This window comes from Anomaloglossus baeobatrachus, chromosome 9 (assembly GCF_048569485.1).
Source record: "Anomaloglossus baeobatrachus isolate aAnoBae1 chromosome 9, aAnoBae1.hap1, whole genome shotgun sequence".
NCBI classification, from domain to species: domain Eukaryota; kingdom Metazoa; phylum Chordata; class Amphibia; order Anura; family Aromobatidae; genus Anomaloglossus; species Anomaloglossus baeobatrachus.
The window spans coordinates 56,879,601-56,900,141 of NC_134361.1; the positions used below are offsets into that span (position 1 = coordinate 56,879,601).

General features: G+C 43.7%; 1 protein-coding gene across 5 annotated transcripts in view; it reads right to left on the minus strand.

Moving 5' to 3' along the window:
* The window catches only part of MBNL3 (muscleblind like splicing regulator 3), a 233,956-nt gene that overhangs the window by 96,106 nt on the left and 117,309 nt on the right, over nt 1–20,541 (minus strand). For 4 of the 5 annotated variants that reach the window (XM_075323729.1, XM_075323726.1, XM_075323727.1 and 1 more), the window contains exon 2: nt 15,413–16,356. In XM_075323729.1, the coding sequence (XP_075179844.1) occupies nt 15,413–15,586 (174 nt within the window). In that variant the 5' untranslated portion in view covers nt 15,587–16,356. Of the gene's footprint in view, nt 1–15,412; nt 16,357–16,469; nt 16,488–20,541 lie in introns of those variants that run through there. The other variant, XM_075323728.1, reaches the window with a different exon arrangement.

A 20,541-nucleotide genomic window follows, 5' to 3' on the forward strand; every position in this document is an offset into this window, starting at 1 on the left:
CTCATATGAAGGACAGAGTAGAGAGTAAAGGCTGCTTTACACCAGACAATCTATCGTGCGATAGATTGTCGGGGTCACGGTTTTTGTGACGCACATCCGGCATCGCTGGCGATGTCGGCCTGTGTGACACCTCCTAGCGACACAGTATCGCTCACAAATCGTGAGTCGGGTACTGCTCGTTAGGTTTCATAATATTGTTTAATTTGGTTGATCATCGTTTCCGTGGTAGCACACGTCGCTCCGTGTGACACCACGGGAACGATGACCAGCTCACCTGCCTCCCGCGGCCGCCGCCGGCTCTATGTGGAAGGAAGGAGGTGGGCGGGATGTTTACATCCTGCTCATCTCCGCCCCTCCGCTTCTATTGGCCGGCGGCCGTGTGACGTCGCTGTGACGCCAAACGTCCCTCCCACTTCAGGAAGTGGACGTTCGCCGCCCACAGCGAGGTCGCACGAGAGGTAAGTATGTGTGACGGGGGTTACTGACTTTTGTGCGACACGGGCAGCGATTTGCCCGTGACGCAGAAAGGACGGGGGCGGGTACGATCGTTTGTGAAATCGCACAATCGATCGTACCATGTAAAGCAGGCTTGACTGTATGCTGCACAGGTTTGTCTCAGAAGGCTTGCAGCTAAGCAGGGAAGGAGGTAGAGCAATGCAAGGAGACAAATTATCCCCTGTAGACATTGCCCTGCGCCTACTGATATGATGCTTGCTCCTGCAAGGATTCCTCCTCACCTAGCATCTGCTCCCAAGGTGAGCAATCCTTATAGATTTGTTCTGCTAGTAGTTTCTAACTCAAAGAGGACGTAAAGTAGCAACCAGGCACCATTCCTACTGTTTGTGCCAGATCAGAGCTCGGCAGCAGTGCCAGGTAACCACAGCTCCGTGAGTTTACTGCCTGTGTCAACCTGTTCATGCAGACCTCATTAAACATACACGCCTTCCTGTGAACTTTGTACTACTACCTTCAGTGTGGTTGGAATATTTTTATTTTTTTTTACTGCCAAGACGTTTGTCTGTAGCAATCAGAAAAAAATAGTAATAATAGTACCTTTACCCACAAATTCAACATATTACACTTTACTGGAGTATTTCTGAAAAATTGCAAGTAACAAAGTAAACAATTGTTTTATTACTTTTTAAGGAGTATTCCTACAAATGATATTTATGGCAACTCATGTCAATTTTGGAAGAAATCAGGCCAGACATGTCACTCGAAGCAAAGATCACCAAGCTATGACTTGCCTACCTTGGACACATCATACAAAGAGAGAAATCACTGGAGAAGGACATCATGGTCAGAAGAATGGAAGGAACCAGGTGAAGAGGAAGACCAGCAACCCTGTTACCGGGGGCTGTCTGATAATAACCTAAAGGAGTATCAGACAGTCAGGGTCCACCGTGCAAAGACTCTGCTGTAGAATATGGCAGAGTGCAATACCTCTGTTAACTCACAGAAGGATATAATAAGTAAGTAAAGCAATTCCTGCCTTACTTGGAGGGTGTGTGGAATGATCTCTGTTAATAATCACAGAGACAAAGGCAATGTGTGCGAAATGGCACCTACCTAGGTCCGCTCTTCTGGTGGTGCAAAAGAGACGAACAGCAGCGTAAGCCGCACAAAGCTCCTACCTGCGTTCGCTCCACTAGTGTGCGAGGACACGAACCACTAGATATGGCACCTGCCTAGGTCCGCTCTTCTAGTGGTGCAAAAGAGACGAACAGCAGCGTAAGCCGCACAAAGCTCCTACCTCTGTTCGCTCCCCTAGTGTGCGAGGATACGAACAACTGCCAGACGCAGTATAAGGAACGTTACCCTAGCGGCAACGTCCACCTACGAGTCGAACCACAAGGCCCAGCCAGACCATGTGCCTCAGGCACCTGCCTATGTCCGCTCCCCTAAGAGGTAAGGATACGGACAGCAGCCGAAGCTGTAAGGTATAAGAACGCTACCCTGCCGGTAGCCCTTACCTAGCATAGACAGAGGAATGCCTAGAGGAACGCGCACAGAGCGTCTACTCTTATGCATGAACCAAGAGGACTGAGCGCCATGCGGCGTGTGTCAGGGTCTTATATAGACTCTGTGCCTCATCCAAGATGGAGGACACCAGAGCCAATCCGCTGCCAGAACGACAGGAGTGACGTCATGCTGGCCTATCACCGAGCAAGGCATCACAAGCACATGACCAGCGACCAATCGGCATAGAAGGTGTCAGAGACATGTGACCTCGTGTCAGCGATGATGTCACCCGCACATGTGCAATGGCTCCAAGATAGGACTTAGTCTCCAGGGCTCGCACATGTGCAGTAGCAAGAAATCTGGACTTAGTCTCCAGCGCTCGCACATGTGCAGTAGCAAGAAATCTGGACATAGTCTCCAGTGCTCGCAGCAACCGTAACAAACCCGATGGCTTGCTGCTGGCAAGATAACGGCAGAGAAGACCCTGGTGGACCTATCTAGACAGAGAAGACCCTGGTGGACCTATCTAGGCAGAGAGGACACTGGTGGACCTATCTAGGCAGAGAAGACCCTGGTGGACCTATCTAGGCTGCACAAGATCAATATTCCTACAGAACGTTCATCCATCAAGTCACCATGGCTTGAGATTGAGCTGAAGGACGTTAAAACTCAGAAGACATGTCCATAGAACATGAAAACAAGAGGAAAAGCTGGTAGAGTCCGGACCACCACCCTTCATTACAATTTATGGGAAATTAAAGAGTAGGTTACACTCAACTACTCTGGTGGACCTGTCTATGTTTGCACAGGATCGATCGTCCTACAGGGTGTTCATCCATCAAGTCGCCATGGCTTGAGATCGAGCTGAAGGATGTTAAAAGGCAGAACACATGTCCATAGGACATCAAAACTGATCACAAAAATGGCCCACCGTTCCTACCAACTGTTTGCTAAAAGCTGTAAAAAGCAGTGGAAAGCTAGTAGGGTCCGGACCAGCACCCTTCATTACAATCTATAGGAAATTAAAGAGTAAGCTACACTCAACTACTCTGGTGGACGTGCCTATGCTTGCACAAGATCAATCGTCCTACAGAGCGTTCATCCATCAAGTCGCCATGGCTTGAGATCGAGCTGAAGACAGAAAGGCAGAAGTCCTGCCTCCCGACTGTTTGTTAAAAGCTAAAAAAGAGAAGAGGAAAAGCTGGTAGGGTCCGGGCCACCACCCTTCATTACAATCTATGGGAAATTAATCTATGCTTAACTACTCCATCTCTAAAACAAGTCTATGGAAAGTGTGGAAATTCCTTACGGAAAGGAAAGTTCCTGATCACTGTAGGTCCAATATCTGAAAATCAATTAAGACATGATTGTTTGAAGCTGCAACGTCACATTTACTCTAATATGATGGAAGAACAACTCTTGTGCAGATGGTCATCAGACTATGCCTTTGTATGAAATGACAGTATAGTATGCGGACAGGGCCACTGGACTATTAGTTCAAAGACAAAAAAAAATAAATACAGCAAATTCATAATTCACGCAATCCACTAGAAATGACAGTCTAAAAAGAAAGCCAACAAAAATCGACCAACTTTATTGACTTTTTAATGGATGCACTTACAGTACAGCGACATATACAGATCTATTATACCGGGGAGGGTTCTAAAAGTGTAGTAGACAACATCTAAGAGAACCATGGCACTTGTAAATCACATTAACACTAAGGTTACTACCACAAATATGCAAGATATAAATTAAAATCTAATATTCTCTTGCAATTGGAAATTAGGAGAATGCTCAGTGGTACAATGTGTTAGCTGCATGCACATCAATTTAAAGGGGATTTCTAGAATCTACACTCATGTTTTTCTACAAGGAATATTGCAATTGGGAAATCAAAGCAAAATGACTGAATCTAATATATAAAGCTGAATGTGTGTATGTATGTATGTGTTTGTGTGTGTGTATGTATGTCCGGGATTGGCATCTGCACCGTCACAGCTACAGCCACACATTTTTGCACACTCACACTTCTGGACCCCGAGAGTGTCATAGGCTATGTTTTGAGGGGAAATTTTAACCTCGCGCTTTACAGTTATTCACCAAAAAACCTGCCTCCATTAAAACAAATGGAGCTGGAAGCCACAGTGCAGCCAGAACTTCAGAAGAATGCGCAGCCACGCCCTTAAATGGAATGTTGGCGTGTCACAATGCAGCCAGGGAAAGAGACAGACACAGACAGGGAAAGAGGTAGAGACAGACAGGGTAAGAAACAGACAGACATGGTAAGAGACAGACACAAAGAGACAGAAACAGACAAAGAGACAGACTGACAGGGAAAGAGACAGGGAAAGAGAGGGAAAGAGAGAGACAGGTTAAGAGACAGACACAGACAGGTAAAGAGACAGACACAGACAAAGAGACAGAGACAGACACAGGGAAACAGACAGACAGGGAAAGAGAGGGAAAGAGACAGACAGGGTAAGAGACAGACAAAGACAGGTAAAGAGACAGACAAAGAGACAGACACAGGGAAAGAGACAGAGGGAAAGAGGGAAAAAGACAGACAGGGAAAGAGACAGACAGGGAAAGTGACAGAGCTAGATAGACAGACAAGGAAAGAGATTGAGACAGATGGAGCAAGAGACAGAGACAGTCAGAGACAGACAGGGAAAGAGACAGACAGACAAAGAGATAGAGAGAGAGACAGAGAGATATAAACAGAGGGGGAGACAGACAGAGAATGGGAAAGAAACAGAGACAGTTACTATCCCGGGCGTTAATACATTCTATTTATACATTCTATCACGGGAATGTTAATCTAATATATAAAGCTGAGACAGAGGGAAAGAGACAGACAGGGAAAGAGAGGGAAAGAGACAGACAGGGAAAGAGAGGGAAAGAGACAGACAGGGAAAGAGACAGAGAAAGTGACAGAGATAGATAGACAGACATGGAAAGAGATAGATAGACAGACAGGGAAAGAGATTGAGACAGACGGAGAAAGAGACAGAGACAGTCAGAAACAGACAGGGATAGAGACAGACAGACAAAGAGATAGAGAGAGAGACAGAGAGATATATACAGAGGGGGAGACAGACATTATAATTACATTTATATCTATTTGTTTTGTAGTTTTTGTGTGCAGAATACATTTTTGTTAATACATTCTATTTTTGTTAACAGCAGTTATTAACCCGGGCGAAGCCGGGTAGTACAGCTAGTAATATATAAAAATGCACAATTATTGCATATTAAAACAATTTAGCTATTTTCTAAAATATTTTGTATTTCAAAGTAAAGTAAAGCCAGTGCTATACTGGTGCTAGGATGCTGAATGTAAGCATACCTTTTGTTCAGAGATTGGATGTTTTATTTCAGAAATATGTGCAAATAATGTTCCAGCAATGCACTGCTATTTGATTGACAGGTGCAACTGGGGCAGGAATATGTGGGTCGGGTCTTGCTATCTATTCCCACCCCTGTCTGTCTGCCTGCAACAGGGGGAGGAAGGCCAGGCTTGAGATATACTGTATATACTACATATCTTTCATCTTATTATACAATGTAAACTTATTAAACTTTGCAGCATAATTTTCTTCTGAGGTTTTTTTAAAAAAATGCTATATTTTTCCCTTTGAGCGAATACAGTTGTCACGTGGCTTTCAAAATCTGAAAATTAGCTCACCTCCAAAAGAAAGAAAGTTGTCACCCATTGTAGGTAGTAACCCTATAAATCATTATCCAATCTTTGTTACATGACTGAAGTTAAAGGGAACCTGTCAGGTCCCCTCTGCCCTCCAACCCAGCAGTATTGCTACCTGTATGGCCAAATTCCCTTCCTAACCCGCCCTGTATAAAATAATTCACTAATATTAATGTTTTAAAAAAAATACTTATAAACCTCGCTGTCTCTATGCTAATTACGCCTGTGACTAGTTGAAGGAGCATTAAAGGGAACCTGTCACCAGTTTTTTGCCCTATAAGCTGCGGCCACCACCAGTGGGCTCTTATATACAGCATTCTAACATACTGTATATAAGAGCCCAGGCCGCTGTGTAGAATGTAAAAAACACTTTATAATACTCACCTAAACCGGTCGCTGTGGTGGATGTGGCACAGATGGGCGTCTTCGTCCTCCGGTGCCGACACCGCCTCTTTCGGCCATCTTTGTCGCCGCCTCTATCGTCCTTTTGAAGCCGCGGTGCACGACACGTCCGATGTCATAATAACTCGCCGGCATTCAGATCATGAGCAGGGCAGATCAAAGTATTGTAGTGCGCATGCGCAGGACCAGCGAGTGTGTATGACGTAGACGTCATGCACACAGGCTTCAGAAGAAGGACAAAGATGGCTGAAAGAGGCGGTGCCAGCATCGGAGGACGAAAACGCCCAGCTGAGCGACATCCACCGCAGCGACCGATTTAGGTGAGTATTATAAAGTGTTTTTTAGGTTGTACACAGCAGTCTGGGTTCTTATATACAGCAAGTTAGAATACATCTTATAGGGTAAAAAACTGGTGACAGGTTCCCTTTAATTCCCTTGACTATTTGGCCCTTTTTTCACATTATCACGCCCCATGTAATCGTGAGCAAACGGAAATCTTGCACATGCGTATGGCTCATTTCGCCTCATCAGTACACCTCAGAAGCAGCATGGACCCTTCCTGGCTTCATTAGACACACTGTGCATGACCGGAAGTTTAGTAGACGGCTCACATACACATCTTCTGACCTTCCCATCATGCGCAGTGCACCTAATGAAGCCAGGAAGCTTACACCCGGCTTCAAAGAAGCACTGACGTAGCCAAAATGAGCCGCACTCATGAGCAAGATTTGCAGGAGCTGGCAGGTATGACTACATGTGCATGATAACATGGAAAGAGGGCCAACTAGTCTACAGAACTAAAGCACCTGCAACTATTCAAGGAACTAATTAACATAGGGACAGCGAAGTTTATAAGTTGTTTTTTTTAAATATTCATATAGGTGAATAGTGTTATACAGGGCTGGTTAGGGAGGGAACTTGGGCATACAGGTATGAATGCTGCTGGGTTGGAGGTCATAGGGGACCTGACAGGTTCCCTTAACATTAAGGCATCGGACAATGGGATGCACTTAGGAACCTTTCCTCCTCTTGGAGGAAAGATAATTTGCATATCCTTTACCATGAAGATTTTCCTGGCCAAAGTATTTCCTGACACAAGGAGGTCTAAAAGGGGAAGCTATTCTTCTTACGGAGACTGACACACTATTCCAGCATGCCAGTGGTGAGGAGACTTTAAGCTGCAATGCTCCTCTGCGGCTTAAAGTCTCCTTACCACTGGCATACTGGAGACTTAAAGCCACAATGTTTCTCTGTGGCTTAAAGTCTCCACACCACTGGCATCCTGGATTGGTTTGTTAGTCTCTGCAAGGAGACTAGCTTTCCCTTTAGACCTCATCTTAAGGGGGCTTTACACGCTACGATATCGCTAACGATTTATCGTCAGGGTCACGGTGTTTGTGACGCACATCCGGCGTCATTAGCGACATCGCAGTGTCTAACACGTACGAGCGACCTTAAACGATCGCAGAAGAGACAAAAATCGTTGGTATATGAGAGGTCGTCCAAACACCAAAAATCGTTGTCTCGTACGTAGCGATGTTGTTCCTCGTTCCTACGGCATCACACCTCGCTATGTGTGACACCGCTGGAGCGACGAATATCTCCTTACCTGCCTCCACCGGCAATGCGGAAGGAAGGAGGTGGGCGGGATGTTACGTCCCGCTCATCTCCGCCCCTCTGCTTCTATTGGACGGCTGCCGTGTGACGTCGCTGTGACGCCGCACGACCCGCCCCCTTAGAAAGGAGGCGGAGCGCCGGCCAGAGCGACGTCGCTAGGCAGGTAAGTCCGTGTGACGGGTGTAAGCCATATTTTGCGCCACAGGCAGCGATTTGCCCGTGACGCACAACCGACGGGGGCGGGTACTCTTGCTAGCGATATTGGTACCAATATCGCACTGTGTAAAGCCCCCTTAAGCCTCTCATACAGCCAGATCAGATCTCATACTTTGCACTGATGATGGACAACCATTCCGAAACACTATGTCTGCAAATTGAGGTTCTGATCTGGCATATGACAAGGCTCATTAAAGGGTCACTTTTGACTTTTAGGATTGCTTCCTCCAATAGGTGGCACTTGAGTTTGTCTACTTCCTCACTGAAGAGACAACCGACACAAGGAGAAAAGTTATCCTAGACCCCCTATTTATCAAGTTCCTTAGAAACAAGCCATGTTTGCTCCAGAGTTAGATATATCAGTCGCTATTCTTTCAGATATATAAGTTATTGGTTAAGTTAAGTAAACACATGGGTCCCTTCACTGGAAATATCTGAGCTTGTGCAGATCCCGAGTGTCAAGAGCTGAGCACCCACTCGTCAGCAATGTTTTGCAATCAAATCGCTGGCAGGACACCATGTTTGCTCAAATAACAAGGGAATTCAACTTGTATAAAAGCATTGTGTGTTATTAGTGGCTTAGTTAAAGGTGTTAGGTGGGCAATCTCTTCCTTGATTATATTTTTGGTAGGTTTTGTATTGTAATCCATATCACCGTAAACAACGAGGCAGGGCCGGCGTCAGCACCCGGCATACCCGGGCAAATGCCGGGGCCCTGGAGAGCCGGGGGGCCCACTCGGCCTCGTCAGCTCTGGTGCACCTTGGCCGGGGCCCACTCTCCTTAGTTCTGCAGTCCCCGGGCCGAGTTCCGGGGACCGCAGTCCTCGGCAGGAATCTGCGGCGCCGTCTCTTTAAGGCGCGCAGACTTCCTGGTTTGAACTTCATCTGTGGGCGGAGCTACAGACCGGCATCCTGCTCAGTCCCACAGATGAGAGTTGCAGTGCCAGCCAGCGACCCCCAGCACAGCGTGTCCCTCCGGCGCTGTGTGGGCCCCCTCTCCACCGTGACCTGAGCGGTATGTGCCCTCCCCAACCCCGATTTATGCCCCCCCCCGGAGCCGCGCGTGTCTGTCTCTGTCTGTATGTAGCAGAGCTAGGTGTGTATGTATATAGCAGAGCTAGGTGTGTATGTATATAGCAGAGCTATGTGTGTATGTATATAGCAGAGCTAGGTGTGTATGTATATAGCAGAGCTAGGTGTGTATGTATATAGCAGAGCTATGTGTGTATGTATATAGCAGAGCTAGGTGTGTATGTATATAGCAGAGCTATGTGTGTATGTATATAGCAGAGCTAGGTGTGTATGTATATAGCAGAGCTATGTGTGTATGTATATAGCAGAGCTATGTGTGTATGTATATAGCAGAGCTAGGTGTGTATGTATGTAGCAGAGCTATGTGTGTATGTATATAGCAGAGCTATGTGTGTATGTATATAGCAGAGCTAGGTGTGTATGTATATAGCAGAGCTATGTGTGTATGTATATAGCAGAGCTATGTGTGTATGTATATAGCAGAGCTATGTGTGTATGTACATAGCAGAGCTATGTGTGTATGTATATAGCAGAGCTATGTGTGTATGTATATAGCAGAGCTATGTGTGTATGTACATAGCAGAGCTATGTGTGTATGTATATAGCAGAGCTATGTGTGTATGTATATAGCAGAGCTAGGTGTGTATGTATATAGCAGAGCTATGTGTGTATGTATATAGCAGAGCTAGGTGTGTATGTATATAGCAGAGCTATGTGTGTATGTATATAGCAGAGCTATGTGTGTATGTACATAGCAGAGCTATGTGTGTATGTATATAGCAGAGCTATGTGTGTATGTATATAGCAGAGCTATGTGTGTATGTATATAGCAGAGCTATGTGTGTATGTATATAGCAGAGCTATGTGTGTATGTATATAGCAGAGCTAGGTGTGTATGTATATAGCAGAGCTATGTGTGTATGTATATAGCAGAGCTATGTGTGTATGTAGCAGAGCTAGGTGTGTATGTATATAGCAGAGCTAGGTGTGTATGTATGTGGCAGAGCTATGTGTGTATGTAGCAGAGCTATGTGTGTATGTATATAGCAGAGCTATGTATGTAGCAGAGCTATGTATGTAGCAGAGCTATGTGTGCATGTATATAGCAGAGCTATGTGTGTATGTGGCAGAGCTATGTGTGTATGTATGTATCCAGCAGAGCTGTGTGTGTTTGTCTGTATGCATGTATGATGTGTATCTATGTATGTCAGTGTATATGACTGTATAGATGTGTCAGTTCTATATGTATTTTTGTGAGTTTGTCGTTAAATATGTATATGTATGTGTACGTATGTGTGTCTGCGTGTGGATGGGGCCCACTGGGACTCTTCCGCCCGGGGCCCACAAAAACCTGGAGCCGGCCCTGCAACGAGGTCTTGGCATGAAAAAGAGGATCGAAAAATGTTCACCCATCCTAGCTGTATTCATTCTGTAGACAATCAACACCATAAAAAGAGGCCATAAAATGGCAAGGAGTAGATAATTGAAAATGGTTACATGGTACCAATTATGCAGTATTCTTATATTTGTACACGATGGAACAATAAGGGAGACATAAATACAGGTTTACAAAAGTTGGTTGATCATATAGCAGCTCAATGTGGCTCATGAACAAGAGATCATTTCCATCAAAGAGCCTCCACTGAACCAACTGTGCTGTGCACCTAAAAGTTACTTCTTCTAGAAATTTAACTTCATCCATTCCTGCCCAGATGGACCAAGGATTGTTTATCACAAAACCTCGCGTCCTTTTAGACAGGCAGATAAAGAGATAATATACTGTCACGCTTGGTACGCAGAAGTACCAAGCACACTGCGAAAGGGAAGGGAAACCCTGTGTCTAGGGAAAGGGAAGATGGTGACCCCTTATCAAACCTAATGCTGGTCCCTTGGGTCCATAACCACCCTAGATACGTTCCACACCTATTCGCCGAGCCAGATACCTCACCTTAGGCATCCCTAGTGCTGGGACCTAAATAGGGAATGGATGGGATGAGCTCTTTGTCAACCCCACTAAACACTATAGAAGACACAAGGAGGGCACACAGGGGAAAGCATTGAACTACTATTGATTAGATGACTCAGGTAGAAATTCAGCAATTTTCAGCAATAATACCACAGAGGAGTGCAAACCAGCTGCATGCAACTTCGGCTTGAATGAACTGAAAAATATCACTAGCACCAGTCCAAGGAAGGAAGGGGTATTTAAGCACCAAGAGAATACTGATGATCAGCAGCTGGATAGAAGGTGAGCACCTGCTGGGTCCAAAAGGGGGAGAGATGAATCCAGCAGGAAAGCTACCTATACCAATGAATACTGACAGCAGGAACAATGGAAAGTCAGGGAGTATTTTGCGCAGCTAAGCGCTGTGACCTTCTATGGCCAGAAACCACGTGACTGTCTGTCACCCGTGACACACCCGTGACATATACATAGTTAAAATTTCCAGAGGAGCACCTGCTACCATCTTTTTTTATATGTTAAAATGTGAAATATTTGGCTGTTACAGAAGCAGCTTGATCTCCAAAGGGCTGGTGTCTACAGGCAACAATGAAGCGTGGTGGAGGTTCCTGGCAAAACTGGCACAATATTTCAGCAAAGTAAGTTGGGGATTTTGTCTAGATTAACTGTGTCTAAAGATGGGAGAATCGATTTGCAGGAGTCTAGTTTATTGGCAGGTGGGTACTCCGTGATTGCTGGGTGGAAGACTTGCGATTCTCCTTACCTCCTGGGATTCTCGGGTCCTCTCGATTAGCGATGTCAAGAATGCATCCAGCCACAATGAGGACGTATTGCTAAGAAAGGATGATCAAAAGGGGAGCGGGGAATGTCGGAAGGTAAGACGATTTGCAGATCTGCAGTCAAGTGGTCACATCTTACACATGTCTGACTCTTATTGCCCTTGATTGGGAAGAGAGTTGGATGCCATCATACATTACAGGTTAATTGGTCTCCTAAACCCTTTAAAATTTGTGTTTGAACAGCATTAACTTACTGTGTTTTTGGGGGGTTGGGGTTGCTTTAGAATAATATCTATTCTTTTTTGTTAAAACGTGACTGGGGGAGGGGTTGTCATAGTCATTATATCTATGAACAGTCTGGAACAAAAAAAGAGAAAATTAAAAGCCAACACTTCTGTCTCATTCAATAATTATGAGAGTCATTCCATCCTTCCTGCCCTTTCAAGCTACTCATAAGATAGGACAACAAGTTTCATCCTGACCAAACTCAATAGATAATTCTGCAATTTTTTTTCAGAAGTTCAAGTCAAGCAGGTCCTGCCACCCTCCGAATGTGCCGGCATGACGAAACCTGCAGAGAAGCTGCACGGTACAGATGCCAGGCTCTTATTCTATTATATGGTAGTCTAGATGAGATCCGGGGTTTTTTTTTGTATTAGTCTACTTTTCTAAAATCATAAAACAAATTCAAATTTGACAAGCTTGAAGGGATTGCCCGGTTTAGAGAACCCATTTTCAAATAACCTTTTCGAGCAATCAAAGTTGAGGACATCTCTTTTTTTGGGACCTCCTTAAGTTAACTAGAGGGGAGAAGGGCTTAAAGGGTCTCTTTCTGGAGGACCCTAGACGTTCTTACATTATAGGACAAGCTGTCCTAACTTTAATTACAAGCTTTCATCAGTAGCTATTCCAAAATACCAACTAAAGGTATATCAGTCAAAGAGGAAATGGTAGGATAAGAACCAGGACACCATGACTCTTCAGCACTGCCACCATGACTCATGGTTATGTGCTTTATGTATATTACATCAGAATTGATCTAAAGCTTTTTCTGCCGGAATATAAAATGGTTAAAATGTTTATATTAATATACACAGACACACACACACACACACACACACACACACACACACTGTGATCTTTGCTCAGTCATATGCAAATTGTCGGGAAGCATTATTCAAGAAATAAGTGTCTTTGCAATTCCTGGTGCATTGAATTCCATAATAAAGCACTTTTGGATTTCCTAGATATTCATATAGGACAACCCCTTTATCACTATTCCCCCAGTGATGCTTCCATTAATGTCTATGGTGCTCGCAATCAATGAATGGTGGTGCATTGCATGCCTGAGCTCCACTCTATTCAGATGGGCTTCTGCAGAGCCCCATTCTCAGTATCACTGTGGGTCTCAGTGGTTGCACCTCCAGATATCAATAAATTATCCCCCCTATCCTTTCCTAGACTTTCCAGTAAGAATAACACAATGTATAAATGTTTGTGTTCAACCCTCCTCCTGATGTGACAGATGACAATGCCCAATAGGTTGGAGGGCCCACTGACCTCCTAAAAGCGGTGTCCTATCAATTAGATTGCTTGTACGGGCGTGAGTTAATAAACTTTATAGCTCCCAATTACTAGTAGTTTTTAAGAGAGAAATAATTAGGTGCTTTATAATGAGCTATTGTGGTAAGACGGGAGCCCTAAGCAGTTGTTGAACAACCCTCTACCGTCTGTGCCAGTATATGGATCAAGCTTGGTAGCAGAGCCCCCTCCAAAGATGGAGGGTGTCCTCTTCATTATAAAGCCAGCACTGTCCTGTAAGTGCAGCAATAAAATTAGTTTAGATTAGTTTAATCTTCAGTTAGTTGTGCCAGAATACCGGTCCATGGGACCCCAACACCTCACTGTGGCAAGTGTAGTCAATGCCATGTTTTGCGATGCATTAAGGAGAAAGAGGCTCCCAAGCTAGGAAGCCACCAAAACGGACGGTTACCTATCTTTCATACTTGCAGAAATATGATGAAAACAAACTCGCTTGGGGTCCAATGGACCTGTATGACTAATAAAAGGCTTACCTACTAGATGTTATGGTCAAATGTCACTATGGCTTCTAGGTGGTTAGACAGAAGGTCTCTGGGTTTTTCATGGCAGTTGGGGATCTACTAAATGCCGTTGTATTTCCCATCTTTGCTCTCCTATGAAACTCTGCCCTCCTAATACATTTGTCGCATCTTTTGGGCAAACTATGTGCCAGAGTTAGAATCTTATCTAGCTACGAACTGATAAAATTGATACAATCGGCTACGGCCAATGTGGATCATAAATACCAAAAGTCACTACCAGAGATAAGCGGATCCTCTAACAGTAAACATTTTTACAGAATTTACCAAAAAATCAGTGTTCGAGTTTGGAGTTTGAGTGCTATATGTATGCTGACTACTGGAGCGAGCATCGCTGTGCTTGGGTTCGCTCGGTCCTCGGCCCAGTGCGAGCCGCTTGCAGTGTTTGAGTGTCCTGCACTGGGGGTAACAACAGCATGATTGGATTTAGTGTTTACAAACAAAAAAAAATTAATAAAAATATCCCACCCTTCTCTGGAAATAATCTGTTTATGGCTGGCTGCATAGGTCGAAGAGTCAAACTGCCCAATCAGTGACTTCCAATGAGGTTCAGGTCAAGTCCGAGTCCGGAACTGAACTTTATCTAAGGTCCGGCTGAACCCGCCAAACCCAAACTTTGATGGGTTCTCTCATCTCATGTTCAATAATTCAAGATATCTAAAACTCTCATGTAAAAAAGTAGAGGATCTATTTCCTTTCGGTCTACAAATATCTGAAAGGAAGTCACAGTGCTGAGGGAACCACCCTATTCTCATTAGCACAAGGAAGTACAAGAAGCAATGGGATGAAGCTTAAAGGAAGGAGATTCAGTTTAGACATTAGTAAATACTTTCTGACAGTGAGAGCAGTCAGGGAGTGGAATAGGCGACCACAAGAGGCAGTGAGGGCAGTCAGGGAGTGAAACAGGTGACCACGGGAGGTGGTGTGGGCAGTCAGGGAGTGGAACAGGCGGTCACGGGAGGTGGTGAGGGCAGTCAGGGAGTGGAACAGGCGACCACGGGAGGTGGTGAGCTCTTCCTCAATGGAAATCTTCAAGCGGAAACTGGATAAACATATAGCTGGGATGATTTAGGAAAGCCTCACTCGCATGGGGTTAGACCCGATGGCCCTTGAGGTCCCTTCCAACTCTACCACTCCATGATTCTATCTCTAGTTACTAAATGTTTGCGCAACTACACATTAAGCCAGAGTCACACTTTCGAGAGACCGCACAAGTCTTGCATGGCATCACCCGGAACGGCCTGCTGCCCTCCGGACAGAAGCGTCTTAGCTGCATAGAAATATCTCTGTCAGGAGAGTGTGTGGCCATGCTGGGTGATGTGATGCGAGACTTTCTCGCAAGTGTGACTCTGGCCTTATTGTGTTTTTCTTATTTTTTTGGTGTTAAAGTTTAAACATTTTCCCCACACTCTTAACCCAATAGATCCTTTACTTTTTCACATGAGAGTTTTAGATATCTTGAATTATCGAACAGCTATAGAAAATATATTTTTGTGCAGACTGATTTCTGTAAATTGGCAGCTAGTATTTTTTTGTAGACTTTGATGCCTCTCTCACAGTACGACAAATTGGATTCATTTCAAATATAGCAAAAAGGATCAAAGGTTTCTCCTACCTTTAATGAATCAAAGCAGGCAATAACTCTCCCGTTTTCCACGTGGCAACTCCGTGACGGATGTGCAAACTTGCACTCTGCATCAGACCTTGAACAAGTGCCTCTCTGGAATTCACGGCATACTTCTAGCGTCAACCATTTTGTGTCGCGCACCAAGGAGACGTTAACGGCCATGTTAAAGACTCGATTTCTCCGGCCTAAGCAGACACCTTTTGTCGTACTACAATCGTTTTCTTCTTTATCACAAGGGGACGGGGGAAAGTGGACTTCAAGTTTAAATGAATAAAAGAACTATTTGAATTACTTTGGTTAAAAAAAATTGTCAGCACTTAAGGTTTCTTTTTTTATTTTTTTTTTCTCTTTTTCTTTTTTTTTATTTTTTTTCTTTTAAAGTCAATTTATATCTGTTTTAGAGACACGGATAAAACATAAAAATCCAACCATAAAATAGAAGTTTTATCAGATAAATTGAAAATAAAATCTAACCAGAGGCCAGCTCTTTAAAAAGTGCAAATGTCAAAGTCTGAACGTGTCGGCTTTTACGCCACTTCTGGACTTGTAGGTGGGGAAGGGGGTAAAGTAGCCAACGCAAAACCGTGAAAGCAATTCTGAGCTCCGAACTTAATGGTGGTCGTTATGGTTGTGAAAAGGCTTCGGCAATTGCAAAGTTTCCTTACTTTCCGATGGATAAAATGATGAAGATGGGCAAAGGCGTGACGGGTTAATGAAATTTTGATGTATATATACACTTTTTTTGTTTTGAAATTAAAAAGACTAAAAATTGCCGTAAGCGTTTGGCCCGCAAGCTACGACAAATAAAATAAAAAAAAAAATAAAAAAAAAAAAAAAAAGGAAAAATAAAAAAAAAAAAAAAAGGAGGGAGGCAGCACTAGACAGAAATCCAAGCAGCGTTAGCTTCGGAAAAAAAGGCACGTTTCAGCAACCTGCAAAAAAAGGAAACAAAAGGAACAATCAGAAAAAGAAATGTACAAGCACACACAAATCACAAGCATATCATAAAGTCTTAACTTTAGGGAGAAACCTTCTAGATACTGACACTACGGCAAAGTGCAGTCAGCCATTGTAGACTGAAACAGGGAATTTCCTCCCCAAATCTGCGCATGGTTGAGGAAGACAGGATCCAATGGGATTCTATGTAACTCCGAGGTCTGGGCTTCCGCCCAATGGCAGCATTCAGCTCATAGTCATTAATTTGGCAGGAGAACGGTTTTATTACGAGAACGCCTTGTGTCAGACATGTGCTCGGGCTGATTTTTACTGATTGATTAAAATAAAGGAGTACGAAATAAAAAAGAAGCAATATTCTGCTATGGAAGATGGGCGAAAGCTACGAGAATGCAGACGCAATGAATAAACAAAGTCTAGTTTTTCCGCTGGTGGCTGAGTGCCATCGGATAGAGAAACCAGACACAGCAGCACCGGACAGACATTAACCCCATTTCACCCAGTAGAGAAACTCATTATTGTGTCTCTGTCTCAGAGGGATGGTACAAGATTAAAAATTGCACAGGCTACATTTAGTATAAAAATATCCTGGGTTCAACAAGTGTTAATTTTTCTTTTTTTTAATATTGTACATGATAAATTCACACAGGTTCATCACACAATTTTTTTGAACAAATTTTTTGTACATATGTTTTTGTGAAATTGGTCTCTTGCAAAAGTATTCAACCCCTAATTCGCCCACATCAAGGTCAACTATAATATATAATTTGTGATCTATAGGAAAGTGCTAGTGCATTAGCATACAGCTAAAAAAGAATAAACAATTTGAGAGACCAAAGATAGGGGTGGAAATAATCTGCTTATTCCAATGAATCTATGCAGAGTTATTGTCTCTAAGGCAAGCCATAAAAACTGCATCAGAAAAAAATTTGAACTTGTTGAACCCAGGATATTTTTATATCATTATCCATCTTTTTAATATTTTTCTTGTGTGTTTGTCTAAATAAAATAATAAAGAATTTAATGTTTCATGAGAATTTGGGTCATTTGAATTATTCGAAATTTCTGATATTTGATGACCCTGAAAATAGTTTGATAAGTTGGAAATTCACATTTATTATAGTACATCACAAAAGTGAGTACACCCTTCACATTTTTGTAAATATTGTATTATATCGTGTTTGCGTTTATTTCCTCCAGTTTCATCCCACACTCAAAAAACATAGTGATAGTGTTGCTGATGTATCTAAAGCACTGTGGAATTAACAGTGTTATATTAGTGAATAAATATTATTTATTATTATTATTATTATTATTATCTTTTCATGGGACAACACTGAAGATCTGACCCTGTCATATAATGTAAAGTAGTCAGTGTGCACCTTATATAACAGTTTAAATTTGGTGCCTTCTATAGAACTCAACACAAAGCCATTAATGTCTAAACTGATGGTAACAAAAGTCAGTACACTCTTAAGGGCCCGTTACACGCAATGACGTATCTAACGATATATCGCCGGGGTCACGGATTCTGTGACGCACATCTGGCATCGTTAGCGACGTCGTTGCGTGTGACACCAACGAGCGGCCGTTAACGATGGAAAATGCTCACCAAATCGTCCATCGTTGACACATCGTTCAATTTAAAAAAATCGTTGATTGTTGAAGACGTAGGTTGTTCGTCGTTCCCGAGGCAGCACTCATCGCTACGTGTGACACCTCGGGAACAACGAACTACAGCTTACCTGCAGCCGCTGGCAATGAGGAAGGAAGGAGGTGGGCGGGATGTTACGGCCGCTCATCTCCACCCCTCCGCTTCTATTGGGCGGCCTCTTAGTGATGGTACTGTGACGCCGCACGAACTTCCCCCTTAGAAAGGAGGCGGTTCGCCGGCCACAACGACGTCGCTAGGAAGGTAAGTCCATGTGACGGCTCCTAACGATATTGTGCGCCACGGGCAACGATTTGTCCGCGACGCACAAACAACGGGGGCGTGTACTAGCGATATCGCTGCGTGCAAAGCCCCCTTTAAGTGAAAATTGCCAAGTTGTGCCCAATTAGCCATTCTCTGTACCAGGTGTCATGTGACTCATTAGTGTTAAAAGGTCTAAGGTATGATTGGGGGGCAGGTGTGTTGTATTTGGTGTTATCTCACACACTCTCTCATACTGGTCACTGGAAGTTCAGCATGGCTCCTCATGGCAAAGAATTTTGTGAGGATCTGAAAAAAATCAATTGTTGCGCTACATAAAGATGGCCGAGGTTATAAGATGATTACCAACACCCTGACACTGAGCTGTAGCACTGTGGCCAAAACCATACAATGGTTTAGCAAGACAAGATACACTCAGAACAGGCCTCGCCATGGCTGACCAAAGAAGTTGAGTGCATGCACTCAGCGTCATATCCAGAGGTTGTCTTTTCAAAATAGCATTGCTGCACAGGTTACAGGAGTGAGGGGCCCTTCTGTCAGTGCTCAGACCATATGCCGCACACTGAATCAAACTGGTCTGTATGACTGTCATCCCAGAAGGAAGCCTCTTCTAAAGATGATGTACAAGAAAGCCTGCAGTTTACTGAAGAAAAGCAGACTAAGGACATGGATTACTGGAACCATGTCCTGTGGTTTGATGAGACCAAAATAAACTTATTTGGTTCAGATGGAGTCAACCAGGTAAGGACTACAAAGACAAGTGTGTCCTGCCTACTGTCAGACATGGTGGTGGGAGTGTCATGGTTTCTGGCTGCATGAGTGCTGACGGCTATGGGGAGCTATAGTTCATTGAGGGGACCATTAATTATCCCTCCCTTCATATTCCAACATGATAACGACCTCAATCACACCAACAAGATTACCACTGCCTTGATAAAGAAAGGTGCTGGACTGGCCAAGCATGTCAGGGAATCACACAATTTTTTGAGCATAACTTAATGCTCTATTTGATAGGCAAATATTTCTAAATGACTGGTACATAGTGTATCCTGGATAATTTGTGTAGATAATGGATACGTCTTTGGACGAGGGCAGATATTTACACAACGTTGCACCTTTAAGTTTCTCCCTGGCTCCATTCACACATTCCATTTAGCAGAGCTACATTTCAGAATAATATTCTTATAAGGAAAAGCAGAAGTTGCCAGGACTCGTCATCACTTAACTCCTACATGCCCAAGACTCCCCGGTGCCAAGCGGAATGGCACACTATATTGTGAAGATCTCTGGCAGAGAATGCGGTTTGCTTGTTGTTTGAGACGGATGTGTTTTATGCAAGGTTACACAATTCGGCGCGGCGGATTCATGGGTTCTTGGCACCGGCCGCACCAATGTGTCAGAGGAAAGCTGTACTTCTGTTAACGCTACGAGTTCTAAGAACACTGGAGAAAAGTTTTAAGTTCACTGACTAATGTGCTTGCCTCTATGATTAGACGCCGCTGGGAAACAAAAAAGTACAACTATCATAAATGTATAATGCGTCCTGAGTTCTCCGACACCAAGGTCTGTAAATAATAGGAGCTTAAAGCCTCACGTCTATGAAGGAAGGGTAAACAACGCCATGATGGGGTGTGTCTACCGCACCACAGACTATACAACCCACTATTGAGACCATGGTAATCCCGAGAGAGGACACGTGCAAGGACCGAAGTTTCTTAGATGCAATCTATCTTTTTCTGTGTCCAAATAGAACATTTCTATGCACCTGGCAGTAAGTAAGGAATGCTGGCACTTGTAGTTATACAGAAGCATTCAGCTACAGTACATAGAACATTACAGCGCTCGGCTCGTGGCAGCCTGACAAAGGAATTACAAGAGTCATAAACGTTTCCTGGTACTGAAAGATTTAAACTATTATTTTTATATACATTTTAAAGTAGAAGTTTCCCGTTTTAGTGACTTTGCATTTGAAAATAAAGGTTTTTGGGAAAAGATGTTTTTAATAAAGTTTAAAGTTGATTCTGGATTTTAAAAAGGTAATTACCGATAAAGCACCCAGAGGGGGAGTTACTGTGCTCTCTATACCCACCAAATGCAACTGTGAGCTGCGTGTGCCACTATATGAATATCAAGAGTTTCTCCACTGGAAGCCATGCTTCTAAATAGGAACTGTGTAATATGGCATGTCATTCAGAGTCAGGAAATGACTAGTGATGAGTGAGCACTACCA